Source organism: Cervus elaphus, chromosome X, assembly GCF_910594005.1.
Source record: "Cervus elaphus chromosome X, mCerEla1.1, whole genome shotgun sequence".
Taxonomy (NCBI): domain Eukaryota; kingdom Metazoa; phylum Chordata; class Mammalia; order Artiodactyla; family Cervidae; genus Cervus; species Cervus elaphus.
In genome coordinates this window covers 28017363-28033774 of record NC_057848.1, presented here as the reverse complement: position 1 = coordinate 28033774, position 16412 = coordinate 28017363, and the positions used below count along the sequence as shown (strand labels likewise).

The 16412-nt window shown below is 47.3% G+C and overlaps 2 protein-coding genes across 2 annotated transcripts; one reads left to right on the top strand and one right to left on the bottom strand.

Moving 5' to 3' along the window:
* Positions 1 to 1551: 1551 nt before the first annotated feature.
* Positions 1552 to 5087, bottom strand: LOC122690248 (mRNA decay activator protein ZFP36L2-like). Its single transcript, XM_043897323.1, is given in 3 exon segments — positions 1552 to 4471; positions 4473 to 4684; positions 4687 to 5087. Coding segments are annotated over 3 exon segments (1431 nt in total). The 5' UTR covers positions 4937 to 5087; the 3' UTR covers positions 1552 to 3502.
* Positions 5088 to 10461: 5374 nt separating this feature from the next.
* On the top strand, positions 10462 to 11466 carry LOC122689424 (PWWP domain-containing DNA repair factor 3B-like). The gene has a single exon (XM_043895834.1). The coding sequence runs from the start codon at positions 10462 to 10464 to the stop codon at positions 11464 to 11466; it is 1005 nt and encodes a 334-aa protein (XP_043751769.1).
* Positions 11467 to 16412: the final 4946 nt, after the last annotated feature.

Genomic DNA, 16412 nt, shown 5'->3' with positions numbered 1-16412 from the left:
TCTTTCAAATTTTCTGCATGTCTAAAATAGCCTAGGTTGGATGCATGAGACAAGTGCTCGGGCCTGGTGCACTGGGAAGACCCAGAGGGATCGGGTAGAGAGGGAAGTGGGAGGGGGGATCAGAATGGGGAATGCATGTAAATCCATGGCTGATTCATGTCAATGTATGACAAAAACCACTACAATACTGTAAAGTAATTAGCCTCCAACTAATAAAAATAAATGAAATAAAAAGAACTCATGACTCTGTGGGAGAAGGGGAGGGTGGGATGTATCGAGAGAACAGCATGTATATTATCTATGGTGAAACAGACCACCGGCCCAGGTGGGATGCATGAGACAGGTGCTTGGGCCAGGTGCACTGGGAGGACCCAGGGGAATTGGGTGGGGGGGGAGGTGGGAGGGGGGATCAGGATGGGGAATACATGTAACTCCATGGCTGATTCATGTCAATGTATGACAAAACCCACTGCAATGTTGCGAAGTAATTAGCCTCCAACTAATAAAAATAATTGAAAAAAAAATTTATAATAGAAAAAAGCAAGCATTGGGCGAGGAATAAATCTTGCAGTGCATGAGATGTTTGGAATTGCAGACTTGATGCCAGATGCTTTTTTTTGTTTTTGTTTCTGTTTTTGTTTTGCTTTAAAAGGGCAGTCATTCCTATGGCTTAAACAAATTTCCCAAAGAGATCAACTTCAGCATTATAGCTCAGTAGTATCCTCCTGACATACAGTTTTGACATGTGCTTCCTTGTCAGAAAACAGTTGCCTATGATCTGCCAATTAAGGATTTCTCTTTTGTTGCCAGAATAAGCACTGCTTCAGACACTTAACACTGCTGGACAGTTTCCATGCAGCCAGCACTAGAGAAAAATGCTGTTGCTTAAAGGAGATTTTATTTCCCAAGATGAGATAATACCAACATGGATTTTCAGAGGAGGTTCCTTTGAACCTATAGTCATGAGCATTTCAGGTTTCCTCCAAAACTTTCAACCACTGAGCAAAGATCCACATCAGGAGGAGCAACTTGGAGGAATCTGGGCTCAGTTACTTTACAAGATTGCTAGTGAAGATGTAGGTGATGGCAGTATTAACTAATCTCACTGCATTTATCCTTCAGTCATCCATTTATTAAGTATTTATTGAGTGCCAGATCTTGTGCCATAATTTCATGTAACCTTTAGATTATATTTGCATTGTCTTACAGTGACCAATGATCTTATTTGACCAAGTATTTTGAGACTTTTTGACTAACTTCCCAAATGTCAAATTTTAATTAAATTCCTTTTGACTTCCAGCTGACTTTAAGGTTCTTTAGGGAGCCCTTAAGGCATCTGAAGGAAGAATATTGAATTAGTTTCATTTGATATGTTGAATTACATGGGAAGTATTTTCAAAGGGTGATAAGCCTTCCAAGATTATACTATATAGGTAAAGTTTACTATATGTCCTGGTACAATCTATCAGCCATAATTCTGGTTCTACCACAGCAACTTGATTCAGCTTCTTTGTCAACACATTGTGACCAGATCTTCAACCTCTCTTTTTTTTTTTTTTTTCCCAGAAGTTTTATTGGGGGAAAACTACAAAACTTTTACAGTACAATGTTTACAGTCACAATTTGTAGTGAACTGATTCCCCAAATATATTACAACTCAAGTTGACTTAACCTTGTTACATTCAAAATACCTACTTCTGTCAAAGTAGTCCACAATACATACATACATAGTGCTCCAACTGTACCTACGTACAAACTAAAGCTACTGCTCATTCAGCCGCTGTCCAGAAAAGCATTCCTGCCTTTCCACACGGGGAAAAAAAATAGTACAAGTTTTGGAATTTTCTGTAATTAAACAAGGCATATTCATGTACTACATACCATTTTAGCACTAAGAGGTGGCCTCTTCATCTTATATCTATATTAAAAAAAAGTGGTAAAAATCTTCTCCTTTTGTGCAGTTGAACCCATCCTACATTCAGATTCTCTCAAGCACTAATAGACAAAATACTTATTTGGTTGAGGAAAATTTAAAGCAAGTTCTGGCCCTTCCAAAGGCACTGTGAGATTACCCTCCCCCCCCCCATTATTGCTACATGTCTTTATATGCAGAGTATGTCACAGTAGAACTGGTGGAATAAGCAAACAAAAAACATCTTTTGCTAATTTATAAAGTTGGAATGAGAAAAGCATGCCACATGTAAGCCTGATTGCAATGTGGTCATTTTTTTCTTTTAAAGTCGGATGGGCTACAACCATTATACATTCTAAGAAAAACTCATAAGATATTCCTCAAACTACTTCCACAGCATCAAGATAGATTTCTGTAAAGAAATCATGCAATCTTTCAAAATTTACATAAACAAGGAAAGAAATTAATGAAATAAATATTACATACAATCTCTTAAATTAAGATTTTTTTTTACTCATTTACAATAAAATAACCATGTGAAATTACAAAAGGCATATATTACTGTGAAAAGAACATACACTCCACATTTTGCCGATTAATAATGGCAATCATAACTTAACATAATAAAAGAATATATATCTATTGCTTTTCATCATACTTGATAAATACAGTATGAACAAAATTTTCAATGTATACTTTTCACAAGATAATAAGTTAGATAGTTTTTTTCATATTGAGTTGTGGTGCAGTGGTGCGAATCAACTCAAAACAGCTAAAAATTCAGCAGTTATTCCCCAACAATTACGAACTAAGCTCTGCCCAAGGCTTCCAGAAAGAGCAGACAAAATGGTTCTAAATTAAACATCCCTTAAGTGGTAGCAATGAAACCAGGAACCAGTATGAAACTTTGGAATGCAAAGGTTTTTTTTTTTTCCAGACATATATAACTTTGTTTAAAAAAAAAAAAACACCTATGGAGCTGAGGTCTACTATCAAGGCATATGCTTGGCAGAATATTGGATTCTAAAAGCTTATAGGTTTAGCAAGGCGGTGGTTGGCTGGTTTGTTTACACTGGTCTGGGACAAACAATTAGGAACTTCTCTCAAGATAAGAGTCCCGACATCTGGACTGTAACTAATGCTTTTCAAGTGAAGATATGGAATGGTGGTTGATAGCTGCTGGTGCTGGGTTGATTTTTCCTAAAATCCCAAACTCATCGGAGACCTAAAAACGTTTGTTGTTTGGTTTTTTGTTCTATTCGCATCACAACTGCTCTGTTGTGAGTCTTTTGTTCATCAATACAAAAAGTTCGTTGGCTTTTTTCCCCGCTCAACAAGAATGAAACTTCGTAATAATAATAAAAATAATAATAATAAAAAAAAAAAAAAACGAAGAGGGAACCAAAAGGGGAGGGGTGGGGGCCCCTCCCGGCACTCAAGTTCGAGTCCAAGTGCTTGGCACAGCCTGCAGTCTGCTTGTGGCCGATGTTACCCCCCACACTCCTGTGCCCCCCTGCCCCTAAGCAGGGGCGCCCTCCAACACCCCCAGAACGGCCTTCCCTTCCTCCTCCTCACTGGCGCCCTCTTGCCTCAGTCGTCGGACATGGAGAGGCGGCTGAAGATGGGCAGGCGGCGACCCGGGTCAAGGCCGGGGGACTCAGAGCCGCTGAGGCTGCCCGAGCTCAGGGAGCCGCTCAAGTAGCTGTCGCGGTCCGACAGCGAGTCTGGGGGGCTGGGGGGCGCGTCGAACACCGGCGACTCGGACAGGCGGCGTGGCAGCTGGAAGCTGAAGGGCGGCGAGGGCGGCACGGCGGCGCTGGCAGGGAGGGGCGCGCTGGGCGGCTGCGCGGGGGGCACCAGGCCCTGCTGTTGCTGCTGCTGGATGCGATAGTAGGCGGCGGCAGCCACGGCGGCGAAGTTGTGGGTCTGGATGGCGAGCGGTGTGATGAGGCTGCTCAGCTCCGGGCCGAAGGCGAAGGCGTTGTTGGCGCACGAGGCCGACGAGCAGGTGGCGCAGGGCGCGCCAGGGGCGAGCAGGTCCTCGGCGCCCCCGGTGCCGTAGAGCAGCGCGGCAGCGGCCGCCGCCGCAGCAGAGGCGCAGCACGTCGGGGCGCCGGAGGGCGTGGAGGCTGCCGAGGCCGAGGAGCAGGACGAAGCGGACGACGAGCAAGACGAGGCCGAGGAGCAGGAGGGCGGCGGCGGCGTGCGCGACGTGGGGCTGTCTAGCAGCAGGGGCGACTCTAGGCCCGCAGGAGGCTGGTGGTGGCCCGACAGGAAGCCCGAGAAGCTGAGGCTATGGTGCAGCTTGGGCCGCGGTTCCCGCAGGAAGCCTAGGTGCAGCGCGTCGCGGGTGCTGAAGGTGCGCAAGTGCCCGGAGGCGCCCCCGGAGGGCGCGGGTCGCCGCTCATCAGCGTTGTGGATGAAGTGGCAGCGCGGCCCGTAGGGGCAGAAGCCGATGGTGTGGAAGGTGCGGCACAGCTCGGTCTTGTACTTGGGGTGTCGCGTCAGGCTGCGCAGCTCGTGGAAGCCGTGCGCGAACTGGCACTTCTCGCCGTACTTGGCAGGTGCCACTCTCCTCGAAGGGTCGGCACAGCTCAGTTTTGTAGCGCGTCGAATTGATCTGGGAGCCGCCGCCCCGCTTCTGCTGTTGCTGCAGGTGCAGGAGGTGCTGGCTGCGCTCCCCATTCTCGCTGAACGAGCGGTCCCGGAATTTGTTCTCCTTGTTCAGGAGGGCGGTGCCGCCGCCCCCCGACGGCTCCTTGAGGGTGCCTTAGAAGGCCAAGCCGCCGGGAACTTGGGCGAGCAACTGCCGGGGCTAGGCGCGGGGTGGGTGAGTGCGTGCAGGTTGCTGGCCGAGTGCCGTCGGAGAAAGCCCGGCGTGAAGCCCGAGCTGGGGGCGGTGGCCACGGGTGTCCCCACCGCCTTCTTGTCCAGCATGTTGTTCAGATTGAGGTTGGCCAGGGATTTCTCCGTCTTGCACAATAAGTCGATATTGTAGAAGGCGGACAGAAGTGTGGTCGACATGTTTCTTGATCCTCTAATGGTCGGAGCTGCAGACTGGGAGATCTGGAGGAGCCCTCGGGGCGGCGCGGCCGGGCCCGAGCCACGACGAGTAACGGGCGAGGGGCGAGGGAGGGACCGAAAGTTTGCTGAGGGGCGAGAAAAGAGGGAGCGTGGGCAGCAGCGTGGACTGGTTTGAGGGTGCCTGGGAGTGTGAAGTTGGGGGGAAAGAAGAGTGAAGCTAGAGCGCTCCTCCGCGCCCCGGGGTGCCCGGCCCGCCCCCCTCCCCCGCACGGAGCGGATGGCAGCTCGTGGACTGGTGGAACTCCAACCTCGCCTTTTAAGTCTTTAATAGACAGTTAATCTGTGCTTTGCAAAACTGCTTATTCTTCAAGCAAATTCATAGGCAGGCCTTTTAAACAAACATAGGTCAGATATATCACTGAATTAGGTTAGGAAATTTTCATCAAACTGGTAGGAGAAGCAAATCTTCCCTCTCGCTGGCAGCCACAATGGACCCTAAGGCTGTCTGCAGCAGAATCAGCAGAGTGACAAGACAGTCTTACAGTGACACTCACCCTTGAAGGGAGAGGGGATTTTGACTGTGCTATATGCTGGTACTTAGGAATGAACAGTGAAAGAGGAACTGTTAGCTGCTTAAGTGAGTTATGAAGTACTGGCCTTGGAAAAACCTGGTTTTCATAAAATACAATGAAAGCCTAAAACCAAGGGTTGCTTACGTTGCTCCTTGAAATAACACAGTTCCATTGAGAACAATCCCTTGGGGGCATGAAGGTCAAATAAGAAAAAGTAAGCAACTCAGGGCAAACGGTGACGCCTTTAGAGCAAAAAGAGGACGGCCCTCCATTACCAAATACCATTTTACCAGGGTCTTTGAGACATGTGTTGTTCTTACCCCAGTTCTGGCACCTTATCACTTTGATGAGAATAACAGAAGGATTGGTTCCTGAGTCAACTGGTGTATATGATTATAATGGTTAGGGTCTCTGTCTGGAATATTACTGATTTTGATCTATGTTCTCCAGATATTCAGAAGCCACGCCCCTCAAGTTACTCATGACCTAAAATAATTTGGTATATTATACTTCTGCAAGTCTGGCTACCAGACAACACGCCTCCCCAGACTGGTTTTCAGGCTTATTCTCCTGCATTCAGATCCAGGCTGGTTTTCAGGCTCATTGTCCTGAATTCTTTATACAAAATCTTTCTTATATAAAACTCGAATTGAGGACTTGGAACTTGGGAGTATTTATAACTTGGTATCAATTCCCCAATCAAGGTATGACTATGCCCCACTTCAACAGGAAACAGCTAGACAGGTTGTTGCCACATTTGCTGAAAGACTTGGGGAAGGATGAACTAGAATTGGAGGTTGAAACCCAGACACCCTAAACACAAGTTCCTCTGCCAAGTTTAAACATACTCGTGTGTTATCCTCAAGACTGAGGAGAATCAAAGAAAAGGGGAGAATTGTAACAGAACACAGTGAGCTCAGCCCCTAGCACAGCAGCCATTGCTCTGCATTATTACTCCACACCCTGTTACCAGGCAATGGGTCCTGCTCAGCCATTGGTTGGTTCACAGTGGGCCCTGCCCACTGGCAACCAACTGTCAATGAACGACAGTTAGTGGTCCTGCTTAGCCATTGGTCAGGGTCATAGTAGGTGGAGCCCACTGGCAACCAATTATCAATGAACGACAGTTAGTGGTCCTGCTCAGCCATTGGACAATGCAGCAGTGGGCACCGCCCACAAGCTACCAACTGTTAAGAAAGGATGCTTAGCGACGGGTCAGACAACAGTGGAGTGGTGGTCGGTGAAGTGGAGAGTAAGGTAAAAGGCAGATCTGGGCCTTCTCCCTGAGGCCTCCAGCTCACCTGGCCTTAGCTGGCAAACCAGAGAACAGGCTGGGGGCTGGGCCTGTACGGCTCCAGAGCCCTCACCGAGGCCCCCCACTAGTCTTTGAGGCAAGCAGTGAACCTCTCCCCTGTCCCTATCTCTTTGACCCTATAGCAGTGGCAGTCAGCCTGGGTTGCTGTCTGTGGGGCCTGCTCTCTCCCCCTTGGGGAGTCCTGAGGAGCCTGAGGGGCCACTTGGGTTGGGCACCTGGCTCCTTCAGTGATGACAGGTGAGGAGGGTCTGGGGACTTGGCCCCGAGGGAGCTACCAGCTGATCTCTGCCTCCTCTTAGCCAGGCCCGGGACCTTGGAGGGTGAACGTTGCTCCTTGGGACATTGCCTTTTCTTATCGGGACAGAGAATAACATTTGGTATTTATATAACATTTGGTAGAGATTTATAGGAACACCTCATCTGACCATGACCTGACCTCAAGAACAGAGGCTCTGACAACAAGAAGTTCATAACAACTAACCATGTCCCTCCCTCAACTAGTGCTTTTAAAAGGGCTTTGATGAAAGCTTTCAGTAACATTGGGGTTTACAGGGCATGAGCCACCCATCTCCTTGCATGGCCTTGTAATAAACCTTTATCTGTTCCAAACTCCAATGTTTTGAGTATTGTTTGGCCTTGCTGTGTGTTGGGCACACGGATTTGGTGATGTTCAGTGACAATCTACCCTTGCCTCTTTTGTCATACATGAATTGACCATATGCACCGGGCTGTATTTCTGGGCTCTGTCTTTTGTTCCACTGGTCTGTGTGTCTGTTTTCATGCTAGTATGATACCTGTTTGATGACCATAGCTTTGTAGTGTCATCTGAAATCAGGGAGCCTGATTCCTGAGGCCCCTTTCTCAAGGTTGCTTTGGTGATTCAGGGTCTTTTGTGGCTGCTCCTACTAAAGCTATGTTTTCAGGGCAGATGAACTACTAAGGCTATCTGTTCAGGGCTCTGTCTTCTGTTCCACTGATCTGTGTTTCCATTTTCATGCCAGTACCATACTTGTTTGATGACCATAGCTTTGTAGTGTCATCTGAAATCAGGGAGCCTGATTCTGAGGCTCCTTTCTCAGGGTTTCTTTGGCTATTCAACCCTTCTTTCTCAAGGTTGCTTTGGCAATTCAGGGTCTTTTGTGGCTGTTCCTACTAAACCTATGTATTCAGGGCAGATGAAGGCTCTAGCTGGTCGTCCCCACTCCTCTGAGACAGGAGGGAGTAGCAGAAAGTCAGTAGCTTACCATGGAAGTATTTCAAAATGCAACAGAAGGGAGAAATGTGACTCCCACATTATAAGTGAGATTTAACTAACATTTCTGTTTCAGAGTGGCATGCATTCCAGACTTGGGGAAGGAAGCATGATGAACTAATCCTTGGTTCAGTGGCTTAAATTTCCTATCTGCTTTTGCATTTTCTAGATCCACTTTGGAGGTGCTTATATCCTGGGTCTGTACAGTTGATGCTGTTTGACCCCTGAGAGAATTCTGTGCACTTCAGAAGCACCAAGCAGGGCAAAGTGTCTGCCAGATGTACAGTTCGAGTCTGGGAATCAACAGATCCAGTTCCAGAACCACACCTGCCAAGATCCGCATGCCCAGGGTAAGCCCTCCCCCTTTTCCTAAGCATTTCATCTGGAATCAGTTCTCTATGCACCTCTGGATTCCAAGCTCATGCTATTTAAAATAGCAATGTGCTGACACCCAATATATCTGTATGCTGATGATCACCTCTGGCTCCCCTGGGTGCACAGGCAGTGGGGCACTGGCTCCCTAGGAAAGAAAAAGTGAAACATTCTCCTGGAATTGGCCCCAAGGGGTACACAAGTTACAGGATGTCCAGTGACACAAACAAGGTCCCAGTCATGATATGCCCGCCTCCCCACACAATTGCCCTTTCATGCACAGTAGTAACAAATAGGGCTTTCCTGGTAGCTCAGATGGCAAAGAATCTGCCTGCAGTGCAGAAGATAAGGGTTTTATCCCTGGGTCAGGAAGATCCCCTGAAGATGGGAATGGCAACCCACTCCAGTATTCTTGCCTGGAGAATTCCATGGATTGAAGAGCCTGGTGGGCTACAGTTTTTGGGGTCACAAATAGTCGGATGGGACTGAGCGACTAACACACACACAGTAACAAATAAGGCAAGGTGTTGTGTTTGGAGGACTTATAAAACTCCTCCAGTACATTTGGTATTTTCTCCCCATGTAACTGCCATGTCTCTAACCTCTAGGTGCATGGATAAACAGCCTTAATACTTCCTTGCTTTCTCTCTCATTAATGCTCTTTGGCCAAGCCTTCCACTTTCACAAAAGGCTTATCCCCCTCCCCCCAACCTGTCCTGACTCTTTTCTTCTTTTCCATATTCCAGTATTCTCCATTATAGGCCATTGAAAACACAACCTCAGGCATCTTTCGAAGATTGGGGCAGGAAAGCACAGGCTGCACAAGCTGTAAACTCTTTGTAGACCTAGGCAAAGGGTGTGGGCAAGCACACCGTTTAAGGGAGACCTGCCGTAGCTGTGGTATGACGGCCAGACTCCTCAGCCTCAGCTAACTAATCCTTGGTGCCCTAGTTGAATCATGATGGATGCCAAGTATGTCCTATGTGTTTGGAAAGGCCGCTTTTGGCCCGCCAAGGTCTTGTCCAGACCCAGAGCCTCAGCACAACAGAAGAGAAAAAGGGTCCTTTCTCTGGAAGTTCAAATACTCTCAGTAGATGAAAAAATCAGAGTGAAAAGAACAAAGATAAAGACCCTAAAACTGTCCATGATTGAATCCATCGCCACCTCACTAGCAGCCCAGCCGGAGCCCAGTACCCCAGAAGAAGAGGAAATGACCTACATATGCGCTATTACAATGGCCTGGGACCTTCTGAGTAAGAATGGAAATTACACTCCAGCAAGAGTCGTGGGTGATCCAGAGTCCAAGACGCAGTCTCCAAGGAGACTGCAAAAGCAACATCATAGAAGTCGTCAGGAGCCCAATCAGGGCCTATGGAGGACTGTGAGGAAAAGGAAAAGCTCCAAATCACCCGTGGTACCTTCAGAGAGGGAGAATGCCCCATATGGTGACAAGTCACAGGTGTGCACACTCGTTGCCCTGATCCCAAGCAACATGCAAACAGAGTCATCTCAGAGCCCCAGGGTGCATCCAAACTTCCCATCACTTTCAGAAGATGACCATGAGAAAGAGGGCAAGGAAAAGGGGGACGCCTCAAAAGTTATGTCCTTGCCCTGTACAGTGAAGGAGGTGGGTGTAGATGTTAGAGGTGGATGCGTGCTTCCATCACTTACACTGGGTTTCATCCCCACTGTGCCCAAGGCTCTGGAAGAGGGGGCACACAACACCTGCCAAAAGTCCCTGGCTGTGTATCCTGAACATGCTACCTCCTCGGGGAATGTTGACCCTGGAGAGGGCACCTGCAACTCCGGCTCGGAAGGCTCAGCAGCATCCTCCAGTGCCCCTAACCTGAGCCTGTGTTATTCACTCCACCTAGTAAACAGAAAAAGGAAACTGCAGGCCCCAGGGTGTGAGGAAGAGTGCCAAGAATCTCAACCCTCAGCTGGCTCAAAGGCTATTAAGCCCACCAGTGCCATCAAGAAGGGCGGGGGCAAGGAAGCGGGACAGCTGACAAGCATGGTGTTCCCAGGGGAGCCATGTCCCATTGAGAGAGGAATGCTGGTCTGGTTTAAGTTTCAGAATCACCCATTTTGGCCAGCCGTGGTTAAGAGTGTCAGCCCAACCCAGCAGACTGCAAGGGTGCTTTTGATTGAGGCCAACATGAACTGTGAGAGGAGTGGCATTCAAGTTCCTCTTCGAAGGTTGAAGCATCTGGATTGTAATGGCAAAGAAAAGCTAATGAAGAGAGCCAGCAAAGTATACGGGGAAAGTGTCAGCTGGTGTTTCTCACTGATTTCCAGCTACAGAGAAAGGCTTGTTTGTGGGTATTTTGTGGGCTCTTTCCTGGACTATTATGCTGCTGACATCAGTTACCCCATGAGGAAAGCCACCCAAGAAGGGGATCTGCAGATGGATTTCCCCAAGTTGAATTATTCTGACCTGGAAGATTCTGAGGAGGAGACCTCTGTGGCTGCAAAGAGGCACTGCAAGAGAATCCTCCCTGACCGGATGAGGGCTGCTCAGGACCGAGCCAACCAGAAGCTGGTGGACTTCATCGTGAAAAGAAAGGGGGCCGACTCTCATCTTCTGGACATCGTCAAAGGCAGGAAAGAATCCAAGTGGCTGGAATCATTTCTGAATTCAGAGAGGTATGTGATCTGCGTTGAAACATACCTGGAGGATGACGATCAGCTGGATGTGGTGGTAAGCCATTTACGAGAAATCTACAGACACATAGACAAGAAAGCGCTGGCTCTGACGAGAGATGACCCAGTGAGCTTCCTTCTGGAAGTTCTTCTGCCAGAAGCAATCATTTGTTCAATTGCTACAGTGGATGGATTGGACTACAAGGAGGCAGAAGCAAAGTACCTGCAAGGGCCACCTGTGCATTACCGAGAAAAAGAACTGTTTGATAAGAAAATCTTGAAGAAAGTAACAAAGAGATCAACCAAGAAGTACAAGGCTAAACTCTCCCCCTGTGCCCAACAGGGCATCAGGCAGACTTCTCAGCCACTCCATTAACAACAATCCCCGTCTGTGTGAACTGCATGATCCTCCCACTCCACATGGCATGTAAACACCTTCTGGAAATCCAAGGCCTCAGGAACACACTTGAATTCACTCTGGATCCATCTCCAGCACCTGCGAGTGGCATGGTCATCGTCAGTTTCTTCTTCCCAAAACCCTCACACCACTAACTTTTTAAAATATTTTAAACGTCTGTACTTCCCTCTACTTGCCCAGATGTCTAGTTTTCCAGATATTTTTTCAACATGGCTTTTGACTCTACATCATATTTTAAAGGTAGACATGCATTCTTTTATTACATGAAAAACCCCTGTATCAGATACAAAGCAGCAATCATGTTTAAGATCTAAGGCATGTTTCTTACAGAAAAGCCACATGGGTTTCCCATTCCTCCTGTGGCACATCGGTATCCACAATTGATCGGATTCCTCCTTAAGATAAGCCCTGACTTTTCCCTGCCATGCTTATCCATTTGGGAAAAAAGCCCTGAGAGATGAAGCCAGTGACAGAGATGTTCCCTGTATACTAGCACTACCTTCCAATAGTTCTTAGAAAAGCAGTCTGAAATCCAAACAAAGTTAACAGCTGATCTGCATGTGATCACTGTGAGGTTGAATGAAACCTCGACGTGCAGTAAGTTTTGTCAACCCCTGCAAGAATGTTCACCCTTGGCTTCCCTGAGATTCCATTTGTGGGAGGAGCTCTTCTTCAATGACTGAATAGTTTTCCCAAATGAACAGACTCCTGGCTGTCTTCCTAAATGACAGTGACTGGATCCCCTACATGCCATTCTCTGTCCCCTTGTGGAAGATGACTACAGCCATCGTAGACTCAGGTCGGCTTGTCTAGACCTGGAGTCCAGGCTGACTGCTCAGAACCCATCCAGTTGGCATAGATTGTAGCAAAGCAGGTGCTTTGCCCTCATCGACCCATGTCCTCCCAAAAAAGGCAGTCATTTGTCCCAAACCAAGCAAGCTTGATCCTTTAACTTATTCATCAATTAGCTCCGACAGGTCTCCAGCAGTGTAAGTGCAGACGAGTAAGTCATCCCAGGCTGCCTGAACAGTAGGTGGACCAGGAGGGTCTGGGAAGTGGGTCACAGAAAATTCTCCATTCAGCTAAACATGGTTGCTGTCAGAATACAGTGAAAGGTAGTTTAACAGGTAAATTCTAAAGCCCATGGACTGTTATCCTAACTCGAAACAAGATTTCATTATTACTATTTTTTTGGGGGGGGAGAGGAAGAAAAGTATTACAAAAGCCAGTTTATTTTGTAAAACCCAATGAGAAAATAAACATTAAAGATTGAACATGAACCTGAGTGTGGTTTTGTTCTTAGAAAGAATCAACTGTCACTGTCCCAGGTTCAACTCAGTTCAGTTCAGTCGCTCAGTCATATCCGACTCTTTGCAACCCCATAGACTGCAGTTTGCCAGGCTTCCCTATCTATCACCAACTCCCAGAGCTTGCTCAAACTCATGTCCATCGAGTCAGTGATGCCATACAACCATGTCATCCTCTGTCATCCCCTTCTCCTCCTGCCTTCAATCTTTCCCAGCATCAGGGTCTTTTCCAATGAGTCAGGAAAAAATTTTAGCCCCAGGTTATGGGGATAAACTTACATGGCCATGTGATTTTTTTTTTAATTTGCAAAGGTGAGCTGTTTTGATTCACAATAAAACCACTGTGTCTTTCACCTCAAACTTCTGCTTCATCACATTTCAGATAGTCCATAGTTGGAATGTCTAAATAATACTCCTCCTCCTCTAGGAGTGCAGCCTCCTGGCCCACATCACCTGCATGTGCCCTTATCCGTTAGTAGCAAAGAGTCTATTATCCAATGACTTTCACCTGTGTTTCTCCTTAGCACAAACAAATACATATTTACTTATTCTTTCTCAGCCCAGGTCATTCAATTCAGTGCTAAACCACACACAATCCACAGCCGGGGTCCTGCACACCTGGTTACCAATGGCTTGTGGTTATCTGCTACTGACCATGTCACTTGTGTATGCTTAGTCGCCCAGTTGTGTCCTACTGTTTGTGACCCCATGGACTCAAGCACACCAGACTCCTCTGTCCATCGGGATTCTCCAGGCAAGAATACTGGAGTAGGTTGCCATGCCCTCCTCCAGGGGATCTTCCCAACCTAGGGATGGAACCCAGGTCTCCCAAATTGCACACAGATTCTTTACTGTCTGAGCCACCTGGGAATTTCTAAGTCCAAGGAATTTGAATATGATGAAACACTAAAATCGTGCTGTAAAATTATATGTGGAAGCTTGGAGTTGTCATCAATTCCAAAGCTACCTGGAGATTTCAAAAGCCATCTTTCAAGACCTTAACCTTGCACATGCCCCTCCATGACCTTGATATGGCAGGTTCACTGGAGATTGCTGCCACCATTGACCTGCCAGAGTTTCAAACGTATTCCTCAGTATCACTCTGCCACTGAGATTCAAATGCAGCTTCCAGGGTCCCACCCTTGCGAGTCTGATTTGGGGATCTGGGATGAAACACTGGCACGTACATTTTCATATGCCACCTAAAGATCTGGATGCTGGAGGTGCCGGCAGCCCTGTTTCATCTGGGATCAGCCCCAGGATCAGTCAGTGTGTAGACTCCAAGGTGCACCTAGCTCACTGAGCCTCCAACTTCTAGGGTCACACTGCTCAGAGCCTCCAGACTAGCCTTTCTGCCCGAGTGGTGACTGACACCCCTTCCCATCATGCCCCCAGGCCTCCCAGCTCCTGGCCCCACCCCCATGCACAAAATGAGGCGAGCCCAGGCAATCCGAGACTGAGGCAAGACCGAGATGGGGTGGAAGCAGAGCAGGGCTTTCCATAGCTCTTCTGAGAAAACCGTAAGGCTTCTTCCTACAAGAATGCTGCAGGAGTGCTCCCTCTAGGAGGTGATGTTGGGCACACGTGGAAGGACAATCACAGCAGTGAGGAAAAGGAGCGAGAGAAGCATGCCCACCAGGGTATGGGAGAGATTGTTTCCCTGTAATCTCACGTCCTAGCTCTAGCCCAAGAGCACTTCTCATGATCTCCATTCTACTGATGAGGAACCAAAAAGGGAAGGGAATGGTGTTTATTGGGGTGAAACAGGTAATCACCAAAACAAGTCAACTGAGCAAGAGAACATGTTTGAGTGAGCCCAGGTCCATATTGAGGGCAGTCACATGGAGAAGGGTGGGCAAGAGAGGGTGCCCCTTCCCCTCAGCTGAGGGCTATGTGAGACCCCACCTGAATGGGACAGACACACTGTCCTATCCAAGCCTGCTTGCACAGCTATCAGGGAGATGTCTTTACTGTGGCCACCTCAGAGTTGCAGGAAATGGGATTCCAAAAGGTGAAGAGTATTGCTGGGGGTGACAAAGCTGATAAGTGGTGCGACTGGGCTTAGAATCCAGTCACATCAAACCCTGTACACTTAAACCAATGCTGGGCTACTGTGTTTCTAGAAGTTTCTTTCCTGTCAGAATCACTTGGAGAGCTTGTTAAAGTTCAGAGTTCTGGGCTCCACTCCAGAAGTATTGAAGAGGAAAATTTAAAACTTACACCCAGCTAGAAATAACTAAATACTCCTTCTGCTTCTGTAACTCAGCTTGCTTCTTGCAACTCAGCTTTCTCCTTGCAAAGTCACATAAGTTACGACTGGGAAAATGGAAACTTAAAACAATGCCAGGAGCTGCCTGCTTAACCATGTTTGTTTGTGTAAAGGTCAGGCACTCCCCTCCCCCACCGTGTCCTAACAACACTTGCATGAAACCCCTAGTTTAAACTAGCCTATTAACAGTCAACACTGCCACTATAATCTGATGTCATGGACTGTCTATAAAACCTTTGTAACCCTTTTGTTCAGTGCTCAGAGCTGGAAGTGTTAACTCCTCTGGATCCACCGGTGTAATAAACCTGAGTTCTCCAACTCTCTAAGTGTGGTGCTTGGTTTCTCGACCATCCAACTTCTTCAACAGTATCTAGTAGAGTGGGGCCTGAGGATTTGCATTTCTGAAACTTTCCAGAGGATGCTGATGTTTTGGTTCCTAGACCTCTACCACCTCTCACAGCCCACCCTCAGCACTGGAGCAGCAGTGCTCTCAATACTGGAGATCTAGTCCTGCTTCCATGCTTTCAGACACTCCCTTCACCCCATCTAGAATGTTTCCTTCCACGGTCACCTTTGAAAAATTCTCCAGGTCCACCCATAGGAGACTGCTTTCTCTGATCTGTTCTCTATCTGCAACAATGCACTCCCACATTCTGTTGCTACTCCTTGTAACAATGACCTCATGGTTTTGTGTGTTATACTTACATTTGTCTTTATCTGTCCCCCATGCTGAGTTCTTAATTTTCCATGGGAATGGCCTTGTCCTGTTTATCTTTTTATGCCCAGCTGCAAGTAGAAGTTTATAGAAATGCTTGTTCACAAACCCATGCCTCCACACTGCTAACTTTCAGGTCCCTCCATAGCCCTGGCCTAACCACTGTTTCATTCTGATCTTTTGCCATTCCTTTGACTCCCCAGTGCTGCTCCAGATTTCTTTCTACCCCGTAACACATCAGATAGGACAGGCAGAATGACTGCATCCACAAATATAAAGTTGATTAATTATAACAATGACCAGTTTCAGGATAATTAATAAATACGTTTTCAGGACCCAAGAAGTATGAAGTAACACTGCACTTCTCAAAGCAAAGTCCAGGGAATCCTGGGAGTCCTTGAGACACTTTCAGCTGGAATCTACAGGATCAAATCTCTTTTCATAATGCTGCTAAGATGATTTTGCTTTTTGCACTTTTTCCCAAGGGTAAGGTGGAATTTTCCAGAAGCAACTGAAGTGTGATATTGTGGCAGACTAAAGTCAGAAACAGACATGATTTCCCAGCTCTCTCACACTAAGCCATACATCAAAGAGGGTTACAAAAATGTAAAAC

What these genes read in the sequence shown, in the direction of transcription:
- LOC122689424 (XM_043895834.1), top strand. Translation starts at nt 10,462, where the DNA reads ATGGTGTTCCCAGGGGAGCCATGTCCCATTGAGAGAGGAATGCTGGTC.